This window comes from Seriola aureovittata, chromosome 18 (assembly GCF_021018895.1).
Source record: "Seriola aureovittata isolate HTS-2021-v1 ecotype China chromosome 18, ASM2101889v1, whole genome shotgun sequence".
NCBI classification, from domain to species: Eukaryota; Metazoa; Chordata; class Actinopteri; order Carangiformes; family Carangidae; genus Seriola; species Seriola aureovittata.
Genome location: NC_079381.1, coordinates 3994593 through 4015566, shown reverse-complemented (window position 1 = coordinate 4015566; position 20974 = coordinate 3994593). Strand labels below are relative to the sequence as shown.

At 40.3% G+C, this 20974-nt stretch overlaps 2 protein-coding genes across 2 annotated transcripts; one reads left to right on the top strand and one right to left on the bottom strand.

The window, feature by feature from the left end:
* Positions 1 to 1329: 1329 nt before the first annotated feature.
* On the top strand, positions 1330 to 7904 carry kcnv2a (potassium channel, subfamily V, member 2a). The gene is made up of 9 exons (XM_056403951.1): positions 1330 to 1552; positions 2085 to 2231; positions 2789 to 2967; positions 3135 to 3306; positions 5033 to 5224; positions 5508 to 5762; positions 5904 to 6020; positions 6192 to 6317; positions 7002 to 7904. Exons 1-9 carry the CDS (start codon positions 1418 to 1420, stop codon positions 7278 to 7280), a joined length of 1602 nt encoding a protein of 533 aa, XP_056259926.1. The 5' UTR covers positions 1330 to 1417; the 3' UTR covers positions 7281 to 7904.
* Positions 7905 to 9334: 1430 nt separating this feature from the next.
* pum3 (pumilio RNA-binding family member 3) lies at positions 9335 to 20945 on the bottom strand. Its single transcript, XM_056403668.1, has 18 exons — positions 20839 to 20945; positions 19864 to 19937; positions 19573 to 19776; positions 18502 to 18688; positions 17328 to 17403; positions 17096 to 17189; positions 16624 to 16690; positions 16219 to 16393; positions 15934 to 16037; positions 15288 to 15366; positions 14861 to 14959; positions 13936 to 13989; positions 13497 to 13577; positions 13235 to 13377; positions 12047 to 12269; positions 11463 to 11550; positions 11138 to 11228; positions 9335 to 9998 (listed from the first exon to the last, which is right to left on the bottom strand). Coding segments are annotated over exons 1-18 (1971 nt in total). The 5' UTR covers positions 20841 to 20945; the 3' UTR covers positions 9335 to 9868.
* Between the last annotated feature and the right edge of the window lie 29 nt (positions 20946 to 20974).

Here is a 20974-nt window from a genome sequence, read left to right as displayed (position 1 = left end):
CATTGATTATACATTGAAAAAAGGAGCGAAAAACAAAATTTTGACGACAAATAAAATTCAACCAAATTACACAAACCCAAGAAAACCAACTCTCCCTCTTCCCAAACCCTGACTAGGTCTATGCAATATGCATATTACACAAGATGCCTTTCTAGCTTTTTAGTATTGTTCTGCAAATACAATATATCAGATAATAAATTTTAGGATTAGTTCATGAGTTTTATATCAGTGAACCAATTTGATCTTTGGATATTTCATTCATTTTTTTTATGTTTATAAAGTTTCAAACTTGTGGACTCAACAACAATGGCTTTTACGTCACCAACCATAACTAACTTTACCTGAAGATCCACCAAATGTTTTAATTTAGTGAAAATTAAAATACCTCCAAGCTGGAATTGATGGCTGTGGGAATACTTACTTCTCATAGGTCAGAACTGAAATATCATGACAAAGATTGGATAGATTGCCAGGATCTTGTTTGCTTGCTTATGCTTTACTGATCATAAAATCTTTACTTTTGTTACCTGTCAATATATATATATAACCTATATATATATATATATATATATATATATACAGCAGTAAGAGTCTACAGCCATGCTAGCAGCTCTGTGAGGCTGTATTTATTTTACAGCTGTTTGAGCTAAATGCTAATGTCAGCATGCTAACATGCTTATATTTAGTAGGTATCATGTTTGCCATGTTCATCATCTTGGTGTGCTAACGCTTCATAGGAAACATGAATATACCAAATCCATCCAACAGTTGAAATATTTCACTTAAACCCTAAAGATCCCCAAAGTTTTAAGGGTGCTGTGTCTGGGAACCATGAATGTTTGAACAAAATCTTGCTCCAAACCAAATTGTAGATGAGTTTTCACAGAATATCTCAATTTTAGCATTAGCATTTAACTCAAAGTACTGCTGTGCCAGAAAGGTCAACCAAGGTCGACCAACATTAAAAATGAATTTATATCATGATATTAACTACAAACCCTAGTTTACCAGTTGTACCACGTTGAAGTCGGTGTGAAGAGAGGGAGAGAGATCCAGAGATAGATGGAAGAGGATAATAGTACTTAAAACTTTAAGCACCCGGATCATCTCAGTCAGCTGCATTAGACGATCAGAGTCACTTCCTACCGCATTCCTCTGTGTACGTCTGTGTGTGTGTGTTATCGTTTCTCTCATAGCTGTGTTTGTGTCAGCTGTATGTTTACATGATTTCTCTCTGAATATTCATCATCCTCAAATCCATGTTTATTCATTTGTATGGTTTTCTTGTTTGTGTGATCAAGGTTTTGTGCAGACGTGCAAGATGCCAGCTGTGTATGATGTTGGAGTTGCCAGGATGTCTTTCCATGCGGGTTAATTAATATTTAGATTTCAAACACATACACATTCAGCAGTGATCATGTTGACACATGTGAGAGCCCGTAGCAGGAGTTTGTTCCACAGCTACAAGCCCGGCAGCCAAACTCAAGCCGTCAAAGAACCGTTCGACCATCTGGACTTCACCTACACCTTTAAGCCATGGAACTCCATGCAGGTCAGACACTTTATTCCTGTTTTTTTCATTTGTTAAATTTGCTCAGTTCTTCATAACAAACGGTCCAAAAACTAAAGGAGAAAAATTCTCAGCAAATTCTCACATTTGAGAAACTGGAACCAGACAATGTTTGGTGTTTTTTGCCTAAGTTATCAAAGTAATTGGTGATAGATTTTCTGTCAGTTGTGTAGTCTTGGTGGTCAGATGTTAATAGAAATCAGTCTGGATCAGTTCCAGTTGTACATTTGCTGGATTCAGAGTCTTAAAATTAAATACTGAAATAAAAAGGCTATTTTTGCAACAACTTTGATTATATATGCATCTGCAATATGGGATTTGAATACCTTTAAGTATTTCTGTCACTTTTATTATTTAATTATTATATTTCTTATATTTTTTCATTTTCAGTATTTTAATTATTTTCTGTTTTATTCTGCTTATTTTAATCACTTTGTTACTCTCTCATTCGTGTTGTAGATAAACCTTAAAATGTTTAATTCATCAACATAAAGTTTTTGTTTTATTCGTGAAGGATCTGGGCAGAGACATCTATGATCTTTATGCTGAGTATGAGGATGAGGAGGAGGAGGAGGAGGAGGCTCGATTCTCAGCATCACCCTCCCGCCTGTTGATCTCTCCAACCAAACACTTCATTCTCAACATCAATGTTGGAGGAACGGTAACTTACTCTATTGAAATTCAACCCCAAATACACTGCTTCAGTAGACTGGTAGGTCGACGACCTTTTTGTTACGAGACATGAAGGACCTCATTGAACTAGATTTCATTCGTTCATATTTAGCAGACTGCAGATTCTCCACCAGGAGGAGCTGTTCAGTCATTGTCAGATCAGTTCTTCGCCTGCAAACTGGCACAACCTGCTGCGGAGGTTCTACCGGGAGTCCAACAGGGGCCATTATATATTGAATACTTTTTTGGCTGTTGTACAAAATGAGCAATTTGGCATTTCACCATTCTCTTACATTTTTGTACAATTAACTGAAGAATTAGCGTTATATTAATAGATGATATGATTATATTCTAAAGTGTTAAATAGTTAATGACAGACATCTGAACAGAGACAGCTGTAATCTGCAAAGGTCAATTCTTAAATGTGTGGCTTTCTATTACAACTGCTTTCTCAAAATGGTTCAAATTATATCACTACTATTTTCTTTTTTCTTTTTTACCTGTATTGTATTTTACTTTGTTCTTGCCTCATTTCCCTTCCTCCAGGTTTACCAACTGCCCTACAGATTAGCTGCCAGGTATCCAAAAACACGCATTGGCCGGTTGGCCACGTACACGGACCATAGCAGGAAGTTGGACCTGTGTGATGACTACATCGTCCAGAGCAATGAGTTCTTCTTTGATCGAGATCCTAAAATCTTCCACAACATCTTCAACTTCTACAGGTGAAAATAAAGATTAAACACTGTAAAACAGGGTTACGTGTTAACATGAATTAATTCAGAAGCAGGCCACACATTTATGCAGTCTTGAGTCCACAGTGAGTTTCCCTCTCCTTTATGACCACTTAGAATAACTCTGGACGTTTTCCCGTCTCTGTCCTCTCCATCAGAACTGGAGTGCTGTGGATTAAAGATGAGCTGTGTCCCCGCAATTTCCTGGAGGAGATAAACTACTGGGGCGTCAGAATCAAAAACAGCCAACGATGCTGCCGCATCTCCTTCGAAGAGAGGCAGGATGAGCTGAATGAGCAACTGAAAATACAGAAGCAGCTGATGGCAGAGGTGGGATGGCTGGCTTTTACATTTTTATAAGGGCCGTAGAAAAGCATGTAGCCGAATCTCTGAAGACTTGTAGTAGACAGCCTTGTCCCAGATCTCTCTGTAAATATATCTGTTAGCAAAACATGGCGAAAAGGGGAAACACTTAAGATAATCAGAGCCTCTTTTTTTTTGAGGAAATAAGGTTTGTTAGGTCATCAAGCTGAGACAGATTTGGACATCTTAATCACAGCCAGCAGTTTAATCACTGCCATGTACCACTGATCATACATAAGCTGCAGTAGTGAACAGCCATACGCAGCAGAGGCCCAACAGTCGACCTCAGCAGTTGAGTTTCTCTCCTCAGCTTACAGGAGTTTATCAGTGGGTGGAGTCTGTGGTTGAGAAGAGAACCTGTGGACTGTTGGCTCTCGACCCCTCTGATAGAATAAATGTAAATTAAACTATGGATGATAAAGTCAGTCAGATGGCCAGTCATAAAATTTGGTAAAATTCATGTTCATAGATATGAATAACTTTGGTCATCCCCTTCCACCTGGTGACCTTTATATGAATAAATACTGGCAAAACAAATGACATTCCCATCAGCCTCAGCTGTAATTTGAGTTTAATGCTAGCATGCTAAGCTAAAAAGGTAAATATGGATTAGGGTTTGAGGTTGTATTGTTAATATGGTAAAAAAAAAACAAAAAAAAAAACCGCTAACAGTCACAGTTCAATAAATCCTCTTGATATGTGAGTTAGTCTGGATGAAAGACAACAGACTGGATGGGGACAACACTTGGTTTGTAGCTATTATCTGTTGAGCTTTTTTTCCTACAACGGGACACCTCCTGAAAAACTATTTTCTCTCACTTTACTGTAGTGCTAGCTATCATTGCATATTGGTTTTTTGGATATATTGGTTGAAATTTGTGCCTCCACCTAAATATAACACACGTGAATGGAATTTGATTTGTGGTTCTTACAGCATTGAAAAATGACATTTATAAAATAACTCTTTTCAGAAACCATGTCCCAGTTACTGTGGATAATCCTCAGAACACACTGGAGACAGTTTTCAATGGAATTTAGCATCCCTATGAACTATTGCAGTAATCCGTGTGCACTACTTATTGGTGTTTCCCACCTGCCAGGGACCGGACGTTTTAAAGAATTGCAAAATAAAAAAGGTCAGGAGGTCATCACCTACTAACTTCATTGGTTCTGCAGTTTGGTTTTAATTTTTACCTGAGACATTTTGTCAGTAATCTGCTGGCTGACTCTGAGTCTGTCTGACCTACATTATAAATCGCTGCCGTCTTGACAGATGGAGAGCAGAGAATAAGCTTTGTCTTGGCACAGTTTGTTGCACAGAGGTCCCACTCTGATGCAGTTTGTTGTATCTTCTTGACATTTAGCTTTTGGTTTTAAGCTTGTGATATTCACATTTTAGTTTGTTGTGGTTAGTTTGCTTTGTCCTCATTTTATTAGTTTATTTAATTAATATATTACTGTTTTTTCATCTACATACATCCATACTTTTTATTCACTTTCCCACTCTTTCCCACTCTGATGCAGTGAATTATTATTCACTTTTATTCTTACAACCTTAACGTGTGTTCTGTTTGTTTCTGTGTTACTTCGAAGCATTTATTTGTTGTTTTAAATACTCATTTATAAAAACATTAGCCGCTTCTCGTTTTTTGTTAGTGACAATAAAGTTTCTCCTGTTTCTTTTCTTCTCCAGGTGGAGATGGAGGAGAACGAGGAGTTATTTCACGGCATGGCCTTCGGGCCGACCAGGAGGAACATCTGGAACCTGATGGAGAAGCCGTTCTCCTCCATCACCGCCAAGCTGATGGGGGTCGCCTCCTCGGTCTTCGTGCTGGTCTCTCTGGTCGCCATGACTCTCAACACCGTGGAAGAGTTGCAGTACAAAGTGTGTGTTATATTCTGTGGGTGTGTGGGAACAGTAAGAAGGCAAAATGTATACTCAGCAGATTATTTCAGGCCTGTTTTTAAATCCAGTGGTTGCCATCTGAAGCTAGTAAACTTTGGAGAAAGATGAGTATGGAAGTTGTGATTACTCAGTTAGTTATTAATAGAAATCTCAGTGAAACCTGATTTGTCTAAAGTTTCTCTTACCATCAGCGCTAATGGGGAGTAACGGTTCATCCAGTAAACAGTCAAAAGCGGGATTTCTATTCACTGTCACTCCGCAGACAGCCTCAGGCCAGCTCAGTGGCAGATTCTACGGAGAATACGTAGAGACATTCTGCATCGCCTTCTTCACCCTGGAGTACCTGCTGCGCCTGGTGTCCACCCCTGACCTCAAGTGTTTCGGGCGTAGCGTCCTGAACACAGTCGACCTGATCGCCATCCTGCCGCACTACCTGCAGATGGTCCTGGAGTGTTTCGAGGACAAGGACATGCACCTGCATTCAGGGGACATCGAGACCGTGGCGCGTGTTGGAAAGGTGAAATGGGGCAGATGGAAGAGATTATGATTAGAAATAATAATTCACAAATGATTTAATAATTTAGTTAATGATGAAACAAATGAATTAGATGTGTTTTTCTCACCCATATTGGTTCTCCTGTGTTTTTTTTCTCTGCAGGTGGGTCAGGTTCTGAGGATCATGCGTCTGATGCGAATCTTCAGGATTCTGAAGCTGGCTCGTCACTCGACAGGCCTCAGAGCCTTTGGCTTCACGCTGAGACAGTGCTACCAGCAGGTCAAACTGCAGCTTACAACACATAAACCAGTTAGAGACAACTCGATTCAATTTGTTAGAGGATTGATGAAGAAAGTGTTTTGGAAATGTTCAAAAAGGCCTCACACTTAAGAGCCAAAACATCCATTTAACATATTGAGGAAATGGAAAATAAAGTGTGTTTGTGTGCAGGTGGGCTGTTTGCTTCTCTTCATCGGCATGGGCATCTTCATGTTTTCTGCCATGGTGTACACTGTGGAGCATGACGTCTACAACACGAACTTCACCTCCATGCCACATGCATGGTGGTGGGCCGCTGTGAGTCGCAACTCATGAACATGTTCACGTGCAGTCACTCAGACTGACAAACACTCTGATATATATCTGTTCTCTACCTGTTACCAGACGGTGTATAAAATGATCTTTAATCACTCTACAGCCATCACTCTCTGACTCACAGAAATGACTTCCTGTGTACTTGGTACCTTACTGTTTTGCACAACATAAACATGTGTCTAAACTTGGAGGAGTTTGATATGTTGTTAATCTACACCTCTGATAAAGTGCAGTACACAGCAGCTTCCCTAAGCTTCTCTATGATAAGCATGGAGGACTGTGTCTTACCAAGTGGATCTTATCTAAAGTTTAATTTTGTCAGTTTCATTTTCTGATATTTTAACCTTTTCTACATCTAATTCACATTATTTACTGTATGAAAATTGTGAAAATTATACTTATAAAGCAAAAGGAGCTAATGCGAACCTGAGATTGTAACTTGAGGAGTCCAACCTTTACTATGTGACTTAAATGTTTTTAGAGTGCTGTTATCGAAATCACAGCTTTGAGTTAAAAACGATGTCAGAGGCTTAAAAGCCTCCAGGTGAAAACGATAGGTCCATGTTTGAGTGAGGCTAACATCGGTCACAGTGTCTTTATCCAGTCTTTACATTCAGTATTCTCTTGTTTTTCTCCACCTTCCTCTGTGTCTCTCTGATCCTTCAGGTGAGTATTTCCACGGTGGGCTACGGCGACATGTTCCCAGAGACCAACCTGGGCCGCATCTTTGCCTGCATCTGCATCTCCTTTGGCGTCATCCTCAACGGCATGCCCATCTCGGTCCTCTACAACAAGTTCTCTGACTACTACACCAAGCTCAAGTCCCAGGAGTACACCGCTGTCACCAAGGCCCGCGGGAAGCTGCACTTTACCAGAAGGGCGGCGAAGAAGTTCTCCGAGTGCTGCGAGGAGGCCGTTCAGCCGAAGACTTCCCCGTTGCAGTGAGATTTTCGAAAATCTGGAAAATTTAAATCTTGGGGGAATGGTTTTCGAGAAATCACTGATTCCTGATGAGCACGGATACAGCAAACAGTCCCTTCAGAAGCCTGAGCGTGACATCACAGGATGCTAATGTGTCTCTACAGTCTGCAGATGAAGAATGAACCTGACAAAGCTGTACAATGATCACTTTACCCCCTCAGACCTTGAGTCAGAATTTGAATGCGGGACTCAGTGCGGTTTCAACAGTTTCTGATGTTCCTGAAGGGACTCCTGTATATCTGCATCAGCAGGCACCGAGAGAAAGGGGGAGAAACATCCTCTGTACCGGTGCTGCAAGTTCATAGTAACCTGGAGAACAAAAAAAAGAAATGTTGGGCAGTTTTTTCCTTTTAGTCTGTTTAATCTACATATATCTACGCTAAAGCTGTCCACACCACCATCAGCAGCCTCTTCTCTTCATCCATCAGCCTGTAAAGCTCACATATAATCCAGGACTCAAGAGTGAACGACAACAGGACTGAATTAAATCATAAGTTTAAGACCCAACATCTGGACGATGGATATGAGACCCGTTTATCTCTCCCGTGCGTCTCTCTCTCTTTCTAATAATAAACCTATGTCTCTCTATCTTGTCGTCATAAAACCATGAAGCTCTGTGTGTGTGTGTGTGTGTGTGTGTGTGTGTGTGTGTGTGTGTGTGTGTGTGACCTGTTTAACAGTGAACTCAAGCTGAACTTGAGTGTGACAGTGGAGCTCTCCTCATTGTTCTCGGATCAGCTGTAATGAACAGGACGCTGTTACTTCCTGGTTTAAGGTTTACCAAAAGATCAATGTATTTTTTGACAGGCGGCTACTGAACTAATAAAGTAATAATTGGACATTTTGGGAAACACACTTGGTCACTTAATTGCATAGTAAATGAGTAGATTGATACCAGTCAGGTATCAGGTGATTAAGTTTGTGTAGAATGAAGACTGAAGCATGGGCTATCCTGGCTCTGGCCAAAGATAAAAGGTGTGACAAGGCGACAGCCTAAGCACAGACGAGTCAGGAAGTCACTGGCCAGACCAGGAAGTGGTCCCTGCATCGAACTCCCCATTGAAGCGCAAACTAACTTTTATGTGTTTTTGAATAGATTAAACAAAGATAAACCATGTTCATTTGTTAACTTGTTGGTGTTTTGTTACCTTTAGACAGTCAGCTGTGTCCAGCTTCATTTATCAGACAGATATGAGAGTGAGAAAGTAAATAAGTGTATTTCCCAAAATGACAAACTATTCCTTTAACTTATGTTCATATTGTTGCACTAAAGTGAATGTAACAGTACTGAGCCACTGAGTATTCTATCATCACATCATTATGACCTACAGTCAGTGATGATGAAAATTTGAACTGAACACAATTGAAATCAGCAACTCAGGGGATATGATTGTATATTTCACAGTATTGATGGACCTTTCTCACAGATGTCATGTCACAGCAGGAAAAGCACAGGTGTAAATTTAGTGAGTGATGGCTGAATACCATTTAGCTGCTGGTTCACTGTCATAACTTACTGGAACAGAGCCATCGTTGATGGCGACGGTCAGAGCCGGAGGCATGTCGTTTATGGGTTGTTGTTGAAAGTGAGTGACTGAGCAAGAGTATTAATGCTCTAAATATAGAGCTAAATCATCTTTAATCAGCTAAGTCATAGTATTATGGCTGTAATACATTTTAGTATCTCTATAGAGTATAGCTGGGCATACGAATTTCAGTCTTAGCAGCTCTAAACAACCAAACAAACAAGATCGCCACAAACTGAATTTAGGCTTTTTTTCCTTTTCAATTATCACAAGTGGTTTTTATGCATTTGTAGACATCTTTTCTTAAACTGTCATTTATCATTCTCACACTAATTTAAAAAAATCTATTTCATTATGATTTCATTTAAATATCAGCACCCCTGCACAGAAAAGCACTTTATTTGCTGGGTGAGAGAACAACAGCTCCAGCTTATGTGTTGATTACAATGGAAGCTTTTAATGAATAAAACAGTAGGACATACAGTTAGGTAATAATATCAATCACAATAATCTTTATTTTGCAAACATTCTTTTCCTCTGATACAATTATTGTTCACAAAGTACAAAATATTACAAAAAAAAAAAAGAAACTGAGGATGGCAGTAAGAATCAAAACTGGACAGAAAGTAGTTCCTGCTGTGTGTATTCACCGACAGCCCCTGTGTTCACTAGTCCTTGTTAAAGGGCCTGTTTACCAAATAACCTTTAGGTTCTATCAAGACATGCAGATATTTCTGGTTTTATTTGTCCAGGTTTGAGATATGTTTCTGAATTATTTGAGAATTTGTGTATTTGAACCTGTTTTTCTTGCAGCATCACATTTCATTATTGACACAAACACAATCCATTTTTCCATCAACGACTGAAATGACAGTGTTCCAGGTTGTATCCACTTCCTGAGAACGTTCCCATCCACAGCTACAAACACACTCAGTCCTGTAGGTGTTTGCTGGACAAACACTCACTGCTGCGCGGGAGGTGATGTGTTTAATGTCACCAGTTTGTTTGAATTTTAAAAAAAAGTCTCTACTTGTTCAGATTCTCCAGCAGGATTTCAGCTCCTTTGTTGTTGCTGATACTGCTGAGCTCTGATGTGATGGACTTCAGCGTCTCCTTCACCTCTGTGGCCACAGACTTGTCACAGCTGTTCAGGAGGCTGCACACACAAACACACAAACAGGCAGATTATGAAAATGTGGTTAGAAGACATTGAAACCTTTTCCACCTGGTTTAACTAACAAAAGCAAACAAGACTAAATCAAAACCTAGAATATGGCTGGACCACATCATAGGCTTTTATCACTCTGCCTAGTGTCAGCTGGTTCCAGCTCTTTGTTTGCTTCTCTCCTCCTCACATATACAGTATTTTCATACAGCTGAATTCACAATAAAACTGTTCTCATTTACATGTTTTTCTGTTTCTGCTGTCATGACAACCGAACAGGTTTGAAACAGGTGACTGAAACGTGGCCCATTAAAACTACATGTTAACCAGCAGTCACTTTCAAGCTGCTGCTAAAAGCCTGATTTTATAACCTCGACGTCATCTGACAAAATCCCCAAACACATACATGAAAGACACCAGCTGTGCTGTGATTTCAGCTGTATTTACTGATTTGATCAGTCACAGAGAAACTTAGAAACTTAGAAACTTAAAAATAGCAAAAATTGTCACTGTTTTTCTTTTGTATAATTCATTGAGAATTAAAAAATGAAAATGGCTCCAGCAGCTGTACACCTGTGGCTCCACCACAATGTTGCAGCAGTACAAAACAATTTACCCCCGCTTTCGTGTAAAACATGGGGAATTGCTTTACACGGTCTTTAACAGTAATGTTTGTTGGTAAATGTGAGACGTTCGTATCGCACATCTCTGCAGCTTCACATGCTTCACAACCAGAAACAAGGAAGTGAGTTTTGTGCTCTCAGGAAATTATGATGATCTGTGAAATTTGTGGAAAAGTTGCAGTGATTGGACATAAACACAAGGTCGCCCAGAATTCACTGGGATTGGTTGAATTTGTGTTAATTATTGCGGTTGCGACATTGTGGATGGACTGACTAACGCTGTTGACAATGAGGTTGTAGATTATCCAGAATAAGTCGGACAATGTTTCTGAATTTTTTAGTATAGTGGGCAGCACAGCATCCCCCAGTATCCTGCGGGGGAGGCAGATAAATGAGAAGCTATAGGAGAGAATTTGTTTTCTGTGATGTGGATGACGCTTTAAGTGGCTGCATTGTATTGTGTAACTGCATGTCACTCATGTCATGTGTGTGTGTGTGTGTACTGACCTGCAGAGCACCATGGCTCCTCTGTTGGCTTTCACCCAGCTCTTCAGTTTGTCTGTCCCCACCGTGTCCACCAGTATCCTGCCAAAACGCTCTGAGAGGGCGAGAGAGGTAGACATCAACAGGGAGTCGAAGGTAGAGAGACGGAGGAAACTTTAAACTTTAACCTTTATTGTCCTTCACCAAGGAGGTTGTTTTTGTCTTAACAACTTTACTATTTTTATGTCATTTGGTGGAAAGTTGGTTCAATAGTTTTTGGTGCAGTGAAATTATTTTAGATTTTCACACCAGAAAGCAGCAGTGTGTGTGTGAGTGTGCAGGCGTTTACCTTCCTTGCCTGCCTCTGACAGTGTCATGTCCTGCTCTATGAGCCATTTGAGCACCAGGTGTCCTGCTGGGTGCTCGGCCATGTGAAGCTACAGAGGAATGAAAACAGAGTTCATAAGACGATTCAACCAACAACGAACCGCTTCAGGAAAACCTTTTCTTGGGTTTGTGATGAAAACTGCCCGGTAGCTTCTGTATAATTGTTTTTCCCCGTGGTCATTATAAAATAAAAACTAATCTGAAACATTTGATAATTAACACTAAACAAAAAGAACAGCTGAGCCTGATGGGATTGTCATAAACAGAGAAATTTAATTTGAGTCTGATGATGATGATGATGACCACCAAAGTTTTTACAATCCATTCCTGTGTAACTACATTTAATGAAGTTCCTTCAATCCAATCATTTCAACACAAGTTTTAATAAACGAATCAATAACTTTCTGAATTTCTGCACTAGGTCAGTTTGATGTTGTAAAGTTCTGGTTCAGGGAAAACAAATATCCTGCTGAGTAAAAAAGTTATGAACTCATTGACACACCTCTACAGTGTGTTTCTACATGACACACACACACGCACACACACCTGTCCATTGATCCCTCCCGGCACTAACTCCTGATTGGCCAGCTGAGCCACAGCTGTCATGGCGGGCCGCAGGTCCCCGCAGGCTGACGCCAAGATGTCGCTAACGGTGACGCTGGTGGCCTTGTCCATCACCATGGTGGCAGCGTTGTCACGGAGATACTCGAGCAGCGGGGGGGAGACGACTTCCAGCAGCTCTTTCCTCCGAAGGGCCGCGTCCTTTTTACTGATGGAAACAACAGAGCTCATGTCACTGTGGTTCATCTGCTGATTGTTTCGGTTCATTTACAACAAAATCAACTTTTAAAGACTTTAAACTTGCTGCAGTTAAATAACCCATTACATCCGCCTGTCAGTCATTTTAAATCAATTGACCTACTTAATGTTACCAATGTCACATTTTGTCCGTGTTGCAAATTGTTTTTCTTTCTCTCTACAGATGTGATGCTGCCGGTGTCTCAAACATCCCAACAAACACCTGAACACACACAGCAACGCAACACTGACAACAGTTTGATCTATGACAGTTACTGATCTCTGCTGGTCAGCTGTAAAATCACAACAGGAGCTGATGACAACTGAGGGCTATAGATCATATTTAGAGGAGCACAGTTCACAGAGGTCACTGATTTAAATTGAAAAAAAAAAAGTAAATTATTCCATTAATATATGATTATAAAATAAATAAAATAATAAACCTATAAATTATGAGATGATTTCAGAAAGCATTAAAACAAGAACCTTTTTGTAACTAATCTTATGTCATTTTTATTTTAGTTTTATATTACTCTTGCAACTTTTGTTTTAGGCCACTTTTTACTTCATAATATCACTGGATCAGTGGAGCAGACTAGAGACACCACAGCTGCATCATCCTCACATCACAACACAGTCGAGGTAACTCTGTATTAACCGCTTCACTTTAATGCTGAGAAATAAAACAGGCCCTGATTGGGATTCTTTCCTCGCCTGCACATCCTTTTCATAAGAAAACTATACATCGTTTATTTGTAATGTTTTTTGTGTCTATATAAATAAATCAAATAAAAGAAATAAAAAAAAAACTCACAAAAAGTAAAAGTGTCTGCTGTGAAAAAAGCCTGTGCAGAAGTCTGAGTGGGTGAACTCTTTATTTCTAACAGCAACAGAACTCTTCAAGTCTACCAACACACACTCTGGGAGAGTTGTTACCTGTGTGCGTTTCCGTCTCCTCGCTCCAACACCTTGATGATCTCTGGCAGCAGGTGAGCCGGGTCTCTGGGGCTCAGCAGGTACAGCAGAACCTTCTTCCCGTATTTGTTACTGATGACCTCGTCCAGAGACGACAGGATCTCCTGAACAGGTGGGAAACAGGTGAGACCAGATGTATAGACAATAACTGCATTAATGTAACTGCATACATTGTAACACATGAATTCATGATCAGGATTATCACGAGCATCATCACACTTACTGAGAGCACGGCCTGTTTGACCAGCTTGGTGTCGTCCACACAGTCGAATATGGCCAGAAGAACCAGGTGACCGAACTCCCCCTGCGGACCAATGACAGTCAGTTAAACAGGCTTTAACAGCTGACACATGAATGACAGGAGTTTAGCAGAGACTCTAAGATCTGGTTACCAGGAGTCCAGGTCAGCTAATCAGGCCTGGACTCGATCTTTCTACAACTGTTCTACAGCTGATCTGAACACTGAAAATGTTTATAAACTGGCTCAGTGTGGACGATGTCTTTGACTCTCTCCACCAATAATCTGAGGTGTCACTGCTGGGCAATCATCATTTAGAGGCTGACCTCTTCGAAAATAAGAGCAATAAAATACAAACAGCTTGTTTCTATGAATGAATGAATGAATGAATGAATGAATGAATGGAGGAGCACTGAGAACTCACCGTGGCAAACTTCACCATGTACGTCTTCATAGTTTTGATGATGACTTTTCTGTCCTGAAACATGAAAAACAAAAACTTAACACACTGCGCACTACACTCTTATTCATCTTATTCCTGCAGCCATGGAGATTAAGAGATGAGGTGTGGAGATCACCAGGAGAGAGAGAAGGAGGGGGCTTATGTCTTATCACTGACAGATGAAGTGCTTTCTGTTCTCAGGTGTTATTGACTACGACAGCGGATGTGAAAACAGTTGGATGAGGCCTTTTGTCTCCGGAGGGAGACGTGTGACGTCTGATGAATGTTGGTTTGAGAAGTGTGTGGAGCTACAAAGAAGTGAGTTTACCCACTCCTCATCTCTGCTTGAGGCTAGAGGCTCGAGGTTACATTAGCCACTACTAGCATGGCATAGCATAACACAACCGAATCTCCGGCCAAAATGTTGGAGGTTCAGCTGTATTGTGGGTAATGTAGGCAACAGGTTTTAACACGGACAAAGAATGTGTGGAATAAAAAAAGAAAAGATGATATCTCTGGTTCTGCTGCATCGATTTTGATATTGTTTTTTAAAACCTGACTATTGCATGTTCAACACTGTTCAATGGCAGTTCAATGCTAAATGAACCCTTTAGTGATAATGTACAGTATCTATTACACTTCACACAAACGATGTATGTCCCTGACCCCCTTTGTCTAAGGCACCATCAACACTTCACATGCACTTCATTTCATTTATTTCTGTATGTTTTATATTACTTGAATGTTTTTACTATAGATCCTGTAATCTGTCATAAACTGTAGGAGCACAGCTGTAAACCACACCTGCTTCAAGACAAGAACAAATAAAACCGAGGCTATGATGGTGTGTTGACATTCAGCTTCACTGTATGAATGTGTGTGTGTGTTTGTGTGTGTGTCTACACACCTTGGCTGCCCCGTGCCACAGACAGTGCATTGCCACTCGGGCGCCGTCGTGTGTGTGAGCCATGTAGACGACTGACTCTCTGATGGACTCGATCATCTCCTGCTCCCATCAGAGCAAACACAGACCAATGAGAGGAAACATGTCAGTGGTAAATACAGTGACTACAGTCAGCATCAAACACACAAAAACTTTTCTTCCATTCAGAAATTAGTTTTTGATCTTTTTAGAGCCCGACCGATTTTATATATGTATAGCGGCTGATATAACAATATCGGAATATTTTTGTACTCCTTAATATCGGTATCGGCCCCAAAAATCCAAGTTTCATTTAGTTGTCTCTGAGTGTCTTTTGTAGTATTTAGCTTTATTTTACACAGTGTACCTGTGTTACAAGAGAAATGTACAGCGACACAAATATTAAAATTACCGTTCTCTGTTTGTCAGGTGCGAACAGGAAGAAGTCCAGGAAGACTTTGTGGACCAGAGAGTGTTTGATCACCTGTTCCCTGAAACACAGTAACACAGGCTGTAGTTACATGGGTTAAATACTACGTATTAATAAAATGCAATCAGAGCAAAAGAAAAATGAATTACATATTCACTTAAATTGTAGTACATGCAGAAAAGCGAAAGGATAAAAGTATAAATAAATAATAAAAATAATAATTTGTATATGTTTTTAAACTTTCTTATTACCTGTAACTTTGTAACTAAGAAACCAGGGAAAAGTCAGGTAACTCATCTAACTGACTTAAAACTGACCAAACTGTTTTCCAACCTCAAGCTTTTCAACCTCTCCAGCATTCTGTTTATTTTTCCATCATAAAATTATAATGAAATCATTATCAATCCATTTGAGAAGCTGGAACCAGAGACTGTTAATATTTATGTCATTTATCAAAAACCATGATTGTTTTTCTGTTCTAATCAGAACAACCACACTGACTCCAGTTATCCTTTTAACAAGCTATTGCTACAATATGTGAACTAAAACCGTTTCCCTGCACAGTTTCAACCTTGTACTGATTGTTTAATGTTTCTGACATTGTCTTTTGTCATTTTTGTGGTCTTACTTCTGGGCCATGGGTGTGAGAATCTGCTTCATCTCATCGATGATGTTGTTCAGCTTGTCTGGGTTCATCTCTGCGACTTTCTCTATGGTGTTACACACTGTTGACTGCACACACGGGGGGGGGGGTAATGTTCACAGTCAGTGATGAGACATGTACATTTCAAATCATAAAATCATAAACCCTGGTGTGGAGATGCAAAAAAATACAAATATACCATATCAACATCAAACATCCCTACGCAGCCAACACTATTGCTTTCAGATGTGTGTGTGTGTGTGTGTGTACCTTGCAGATGGTGAAGGTGTTCCCGTACAGCTCCTCAGTGAGCATGAGTCTCTGTGCGAGCACAGCTTTGTCGTTGTAGGCGTACTCGATGATGGACGAGGCGGCGGCGTGGCGAAGCATCGGGCGCACGTGACCTTTAAATGTTTGCATCACAGCCGCCAAGAGCTCCTTGTTCCTGTGGAGGACATGAATACACACGGCTCTTAGAAATAAGACTGTGCATCAGTTGGCAGTTTGTTAGGTACTGTAACTGGACTGAATCACACAGAGAGGTGTTTCTTTTCTTTACTTATTAACCTGCATTAAAAAATAACAGAAACACCTGTCAGTGTAACTCAACACACCGGACGTCCGCTGACAGAGAGAAGAAGAAGAAGAAGAAGAAACCAGTGTGAGCTGACTCACCCGTACATCAGCAGTTTTTTCACCACGTGTTTGCCATACTGGGACTTACACAAACCGATGACGTCATCTGGAGGAAACAACAAAGTGCGGACGGTTAATGCTTGTTAATCAGCTGCTCTACTCGTGTGTCACAAACAGTGAAGCAGGAACTGAACTACAGGTCAGATCCTGATCCTCCTCAGATGCTGCTGATTAGACCTCGATGTAAAAAGGGAAACTCTACAAAAACACATTGCCACAGTGTCATTACATATGAGGCAAATTGCTGGAAACAGTAACATTTCTGTAAAAATTACAGCCCCCACCCCCTAACACAAGTAAAGTTAGCATTAAAAATGTTTTCAAAAATAATCTTTTTTTTTTGTGTGTGTGTTAAAAAAAAGCCCAAAGCTATGTGCAGTGCATACAGGCACACATCACTATGTCCATAAAAAAACATGAATATTATTTATCAGCCAAACTTGGCCCTCACCTTTAAGTTCATCAAACACTTCCTGTCTCTGCTCGTGGTTGCCGAACTGGATGAAACACTGCAGCACTCGCACCGAGTCATGAGCAAACGCCATCTAGAGGCAGAGACGACGGTCCACAAGATTTTTATAAAGACAAAACATAAGAGCAAGAGAAACCACATCCACAGCATTCGTTAACAGCAGGATAACCGAATGTATAGTAAACTGATGAAATCGCAGAGTGAGACTCACCTGTTTGATTTTCCCACGGATCAGATCATGAAGGTCCTTCATAAGTTTCTTCTTCAAGTCGTTGTCACAATTCTTCCTGTTCACACACACACACACACACACACACACACACACACACACAACACACACACACACACACACACACACACACACACACCACACACACACACACACACACACACACACACACACACACACACACACACACACACACACACACACACACACACACACACACACACACACACACACACACACACACACACACACACAATATTACAAAGAAATCTACCAGGAGTGTGAGCTTGTGCATATTAGATGGATGATGGTGTGTTGCAGCAAAAGTGGAGCCAGGTTCAGCTCTTTTACTGGACCATCCTACGTTTTTCTGCCACAGTAAGTTGGTCTGAACATGACGTTAGTCACACAGAAACATAAATTATAAAAAGGAAGAACTCAACGTTTGTGTAGCTTGCTCTGGTATGTTTGACTTCTGCTAACATTCATCCTGTTTTTCAGTCGCACTCCCCTGTCAAACTCTTTGAAGTTCACTTCATAGTTTATTACATTTATTTGCCGTGGGCGACGTACAAAACACATTATTCTCACACAAAGAAAAAGGATTATTGTAACAGATTTTAGCTACTAGCTCATTTCTGTCTGCAGTCTCTGGGCAGGTAGACACACACACTGATATCACTAATGCAACTAATAAGAGTTAAAAAAAAAAAACAGCAAATACTAAAGTCAATCATAGATCTAACACAAATACAGAGTTCTATCATTACAACCAGCACTACGCAATATGTATAAATGCTCTTAGAAACTGTGTCAGTGCCAAATTAATATTGACAAGACTGACTTCCTAAAATCCAATCCAACAGCTGTGAAGCTGCCAGTACCCTCCATCAGAGCTAGATGGCCAAAGCCTCTCCTCCCTCACATTTCCAACACTGGGTCAGATGCGCCTGTGCAACTATCTGACATTAACACCACAATGGACCAGCTGTGCAGAAGCGAGAAAGGAGCCAGTTTTTCAGATGCTCGTCGCCTTCTACCAAGATATTCTGTGACCTCGTTCAGCATTTGTCTATTTGTTTTGTGAGTCTGAATATATAAGGAGGTTAGTTTCGCTGCATAGTTTTGACCTGTGTGTGTGGGTGTGTGTGTGTACCTCCTGAGGTCTCCCCACACTTGTTTGGACTGACAGATGATCTGGAACATGTCCTTCCTCTCCGCCTGCTGTCTGCTCTTCTTCAGGTCCTTCTTCCTCTGCTGCCGGTTCTTATTCAGCTCCTCCTCCGTCAGCTCCTTGTTCTTTGGCTTAAACTCACCTTTCTTCATCCTCTTGGCCCCTGGACCTGTTTTGACATGTCAGTCATAATCATCAAGGTAAGATTCAGGCTGAATCAAGGCAGTGATGCAAAACGAATTAAACTTTAGACACTGTTGCTTTGAGCAGTGAAACAGGCAAAAAAAGGGCAAAGGTAAAGATGAACCTCATGACTTTGTGTCGTAGCTATTTTGATTGATATTACCCCCAAATTCTCAAGACCCAATAATGTGTGCAATTTTTAAAAAATATTTTTTTGAACATTCGTAGTTTGTAGTTGAGAAAAGGAGGAAACTTGAAACTTGAAACAAACTCAAATCAGTTCTTCAGAGCTGAACATGTAGGTTTATTATTCTATTTACTGAAACAGATGTTGCATCCAAGCTGATCTTCTTTCTGTGTTTGATGGAAAATGAGTCTGTTTCATTTATTTAGGATGAAGTACTCAAAGTTTTTCCAGTAGTTATTATTATGCAGCACACGATTTACACCCAAAGCCAATGTTTAGTGCCAACACAGGTAGAAAGTAAAGGTGCAGAGGTCAAGAGCTGACATCCCATCATAGTCCAACTATCAAACTATTAATATTGACAAAGACAAAATATATAAGATGTTCACGCTGTTAAAATCCTTTTTGTTTTCTGTTTTTTTTTAAGTGTATATAGTATTTCAAACTACATTTGTGTTGTATTTACGTACTGTATAATAATTGTAGCCGGGGGGTCCCGTTGGGGGGGCTATAGGTTTAACTGCTTTCGTGTGGCGCTTGGTGAGCGCTAAGAGTGATGAGCTAAGCAGTGCAAATGCTGGTCAAAATGATCAGCAGAAATCTGAGGCAAAAGACACTGACACTGTAATCTGACAGCCTCTGGAAAAAAAAGCGCCACAGACAGATGTTTTTTTTTTTCTCACCTCCACCCTCTTCTTCATCTTGTGGCATTTTCCTCTTCTTCTGCCCCTTCCCGGTTTTGGAGAAAGCAAATTTCTGTTCTTTCTTGCCACCATCTCTTCCCTTCCCCGGTCTGCCCTTCCTCTCTGTGTTGTTATACGGTTTGAAGGGCTTCTTACCGCCTGGCTTTCCACCTGGTTTTCCACCAAGTTTGGTCCCTATGGAATCTGGGCAGAGTGAGACATAAACCAGTAATGACAAGCCTGGTTGAAACTGATGGTGAACATAGCTGGTTGATGTGAAACGTGGCTTACCTTTTCCTTTCTGTGTCAGCTTCTGCTTCTTTCCACCTTTAGGAGAAAATGGTTTTTTGGATTTGGCCTCCATCCTACAGTAGGTCCCAGAGATAAATGTAGATGAGGCCAACAGCAGAAAGACATACAGGCATACAAGTAACCAGCGGCTGAGTAGTGTTTCTACAAATGAAACACTTCTATATAACACATTCCAAGATCAAGTTTTGTTATCTTTAACTGCTGTATCTTCAACTTAAATATTTAGAAAAAGCTTGCAGGAAAGTTTCAGCTGATTTTTTTCTGCATATTGATATGATATGAAACTGGTATCAGGTGCAGCATAGAGATGAACATTAGGTTGGTCTTCAGATTGTATACAAAAAACAGGAATACATAAAAACAAAGCCAATGTAATAGCTTTGAAAGACTGGTATGTAAAACACTGAGGACCTGAAAACACTCTATGAGACGTGTACATATGCAGGTGGAGATTCTACACAACCAAAACACAAAAACACAAACAAGCAATGAGTGCTAAAAGTAATTTTTTATGAAATGTTGACATTTCAGGGGGAATTGTTTTTCTTTTAATCCGCTAGATTTCTGTTAGCTGCCTTAAAATGTTACCTAGAGGCTCTCTTAAGGAGTCAGACCACAAACAACAAGAAAGTTAGCTACTAGCTAACCATTCGGGAACATGTAAGTTAGCACCTTAACAAACTATCTTTCATGATAACTCCTGATAAGTCACTTACTTTTGCATTTTAATGCTGCACATTTACTACTTTGAATAGCTTTGGACTGTACTGTAGCTAGTTTGACCTCGCTATAGGTTTTGGCTTATTTTTCCCACATTGGTCGGTTAATCACATAAACAATGTTTGTCAACACATGTTATTAAACTATCGATACTGCAGCGCACCTCTCATGTTTATCTGTACTGTTAACGTGAACAATTACACAGTTTGAGTCATTTGTATTAGTTTAACTTACATTTCAAATGCACACACACGCTGCCACAGCGCTGTCCCATGCGTTCTGTTACCGACACGGTTTACGGCACAAACCGTCCAATCAGCTTCAACTTTCGCTGCCGTAAAACGTAGAATGTTACGACAAATCTTTATCA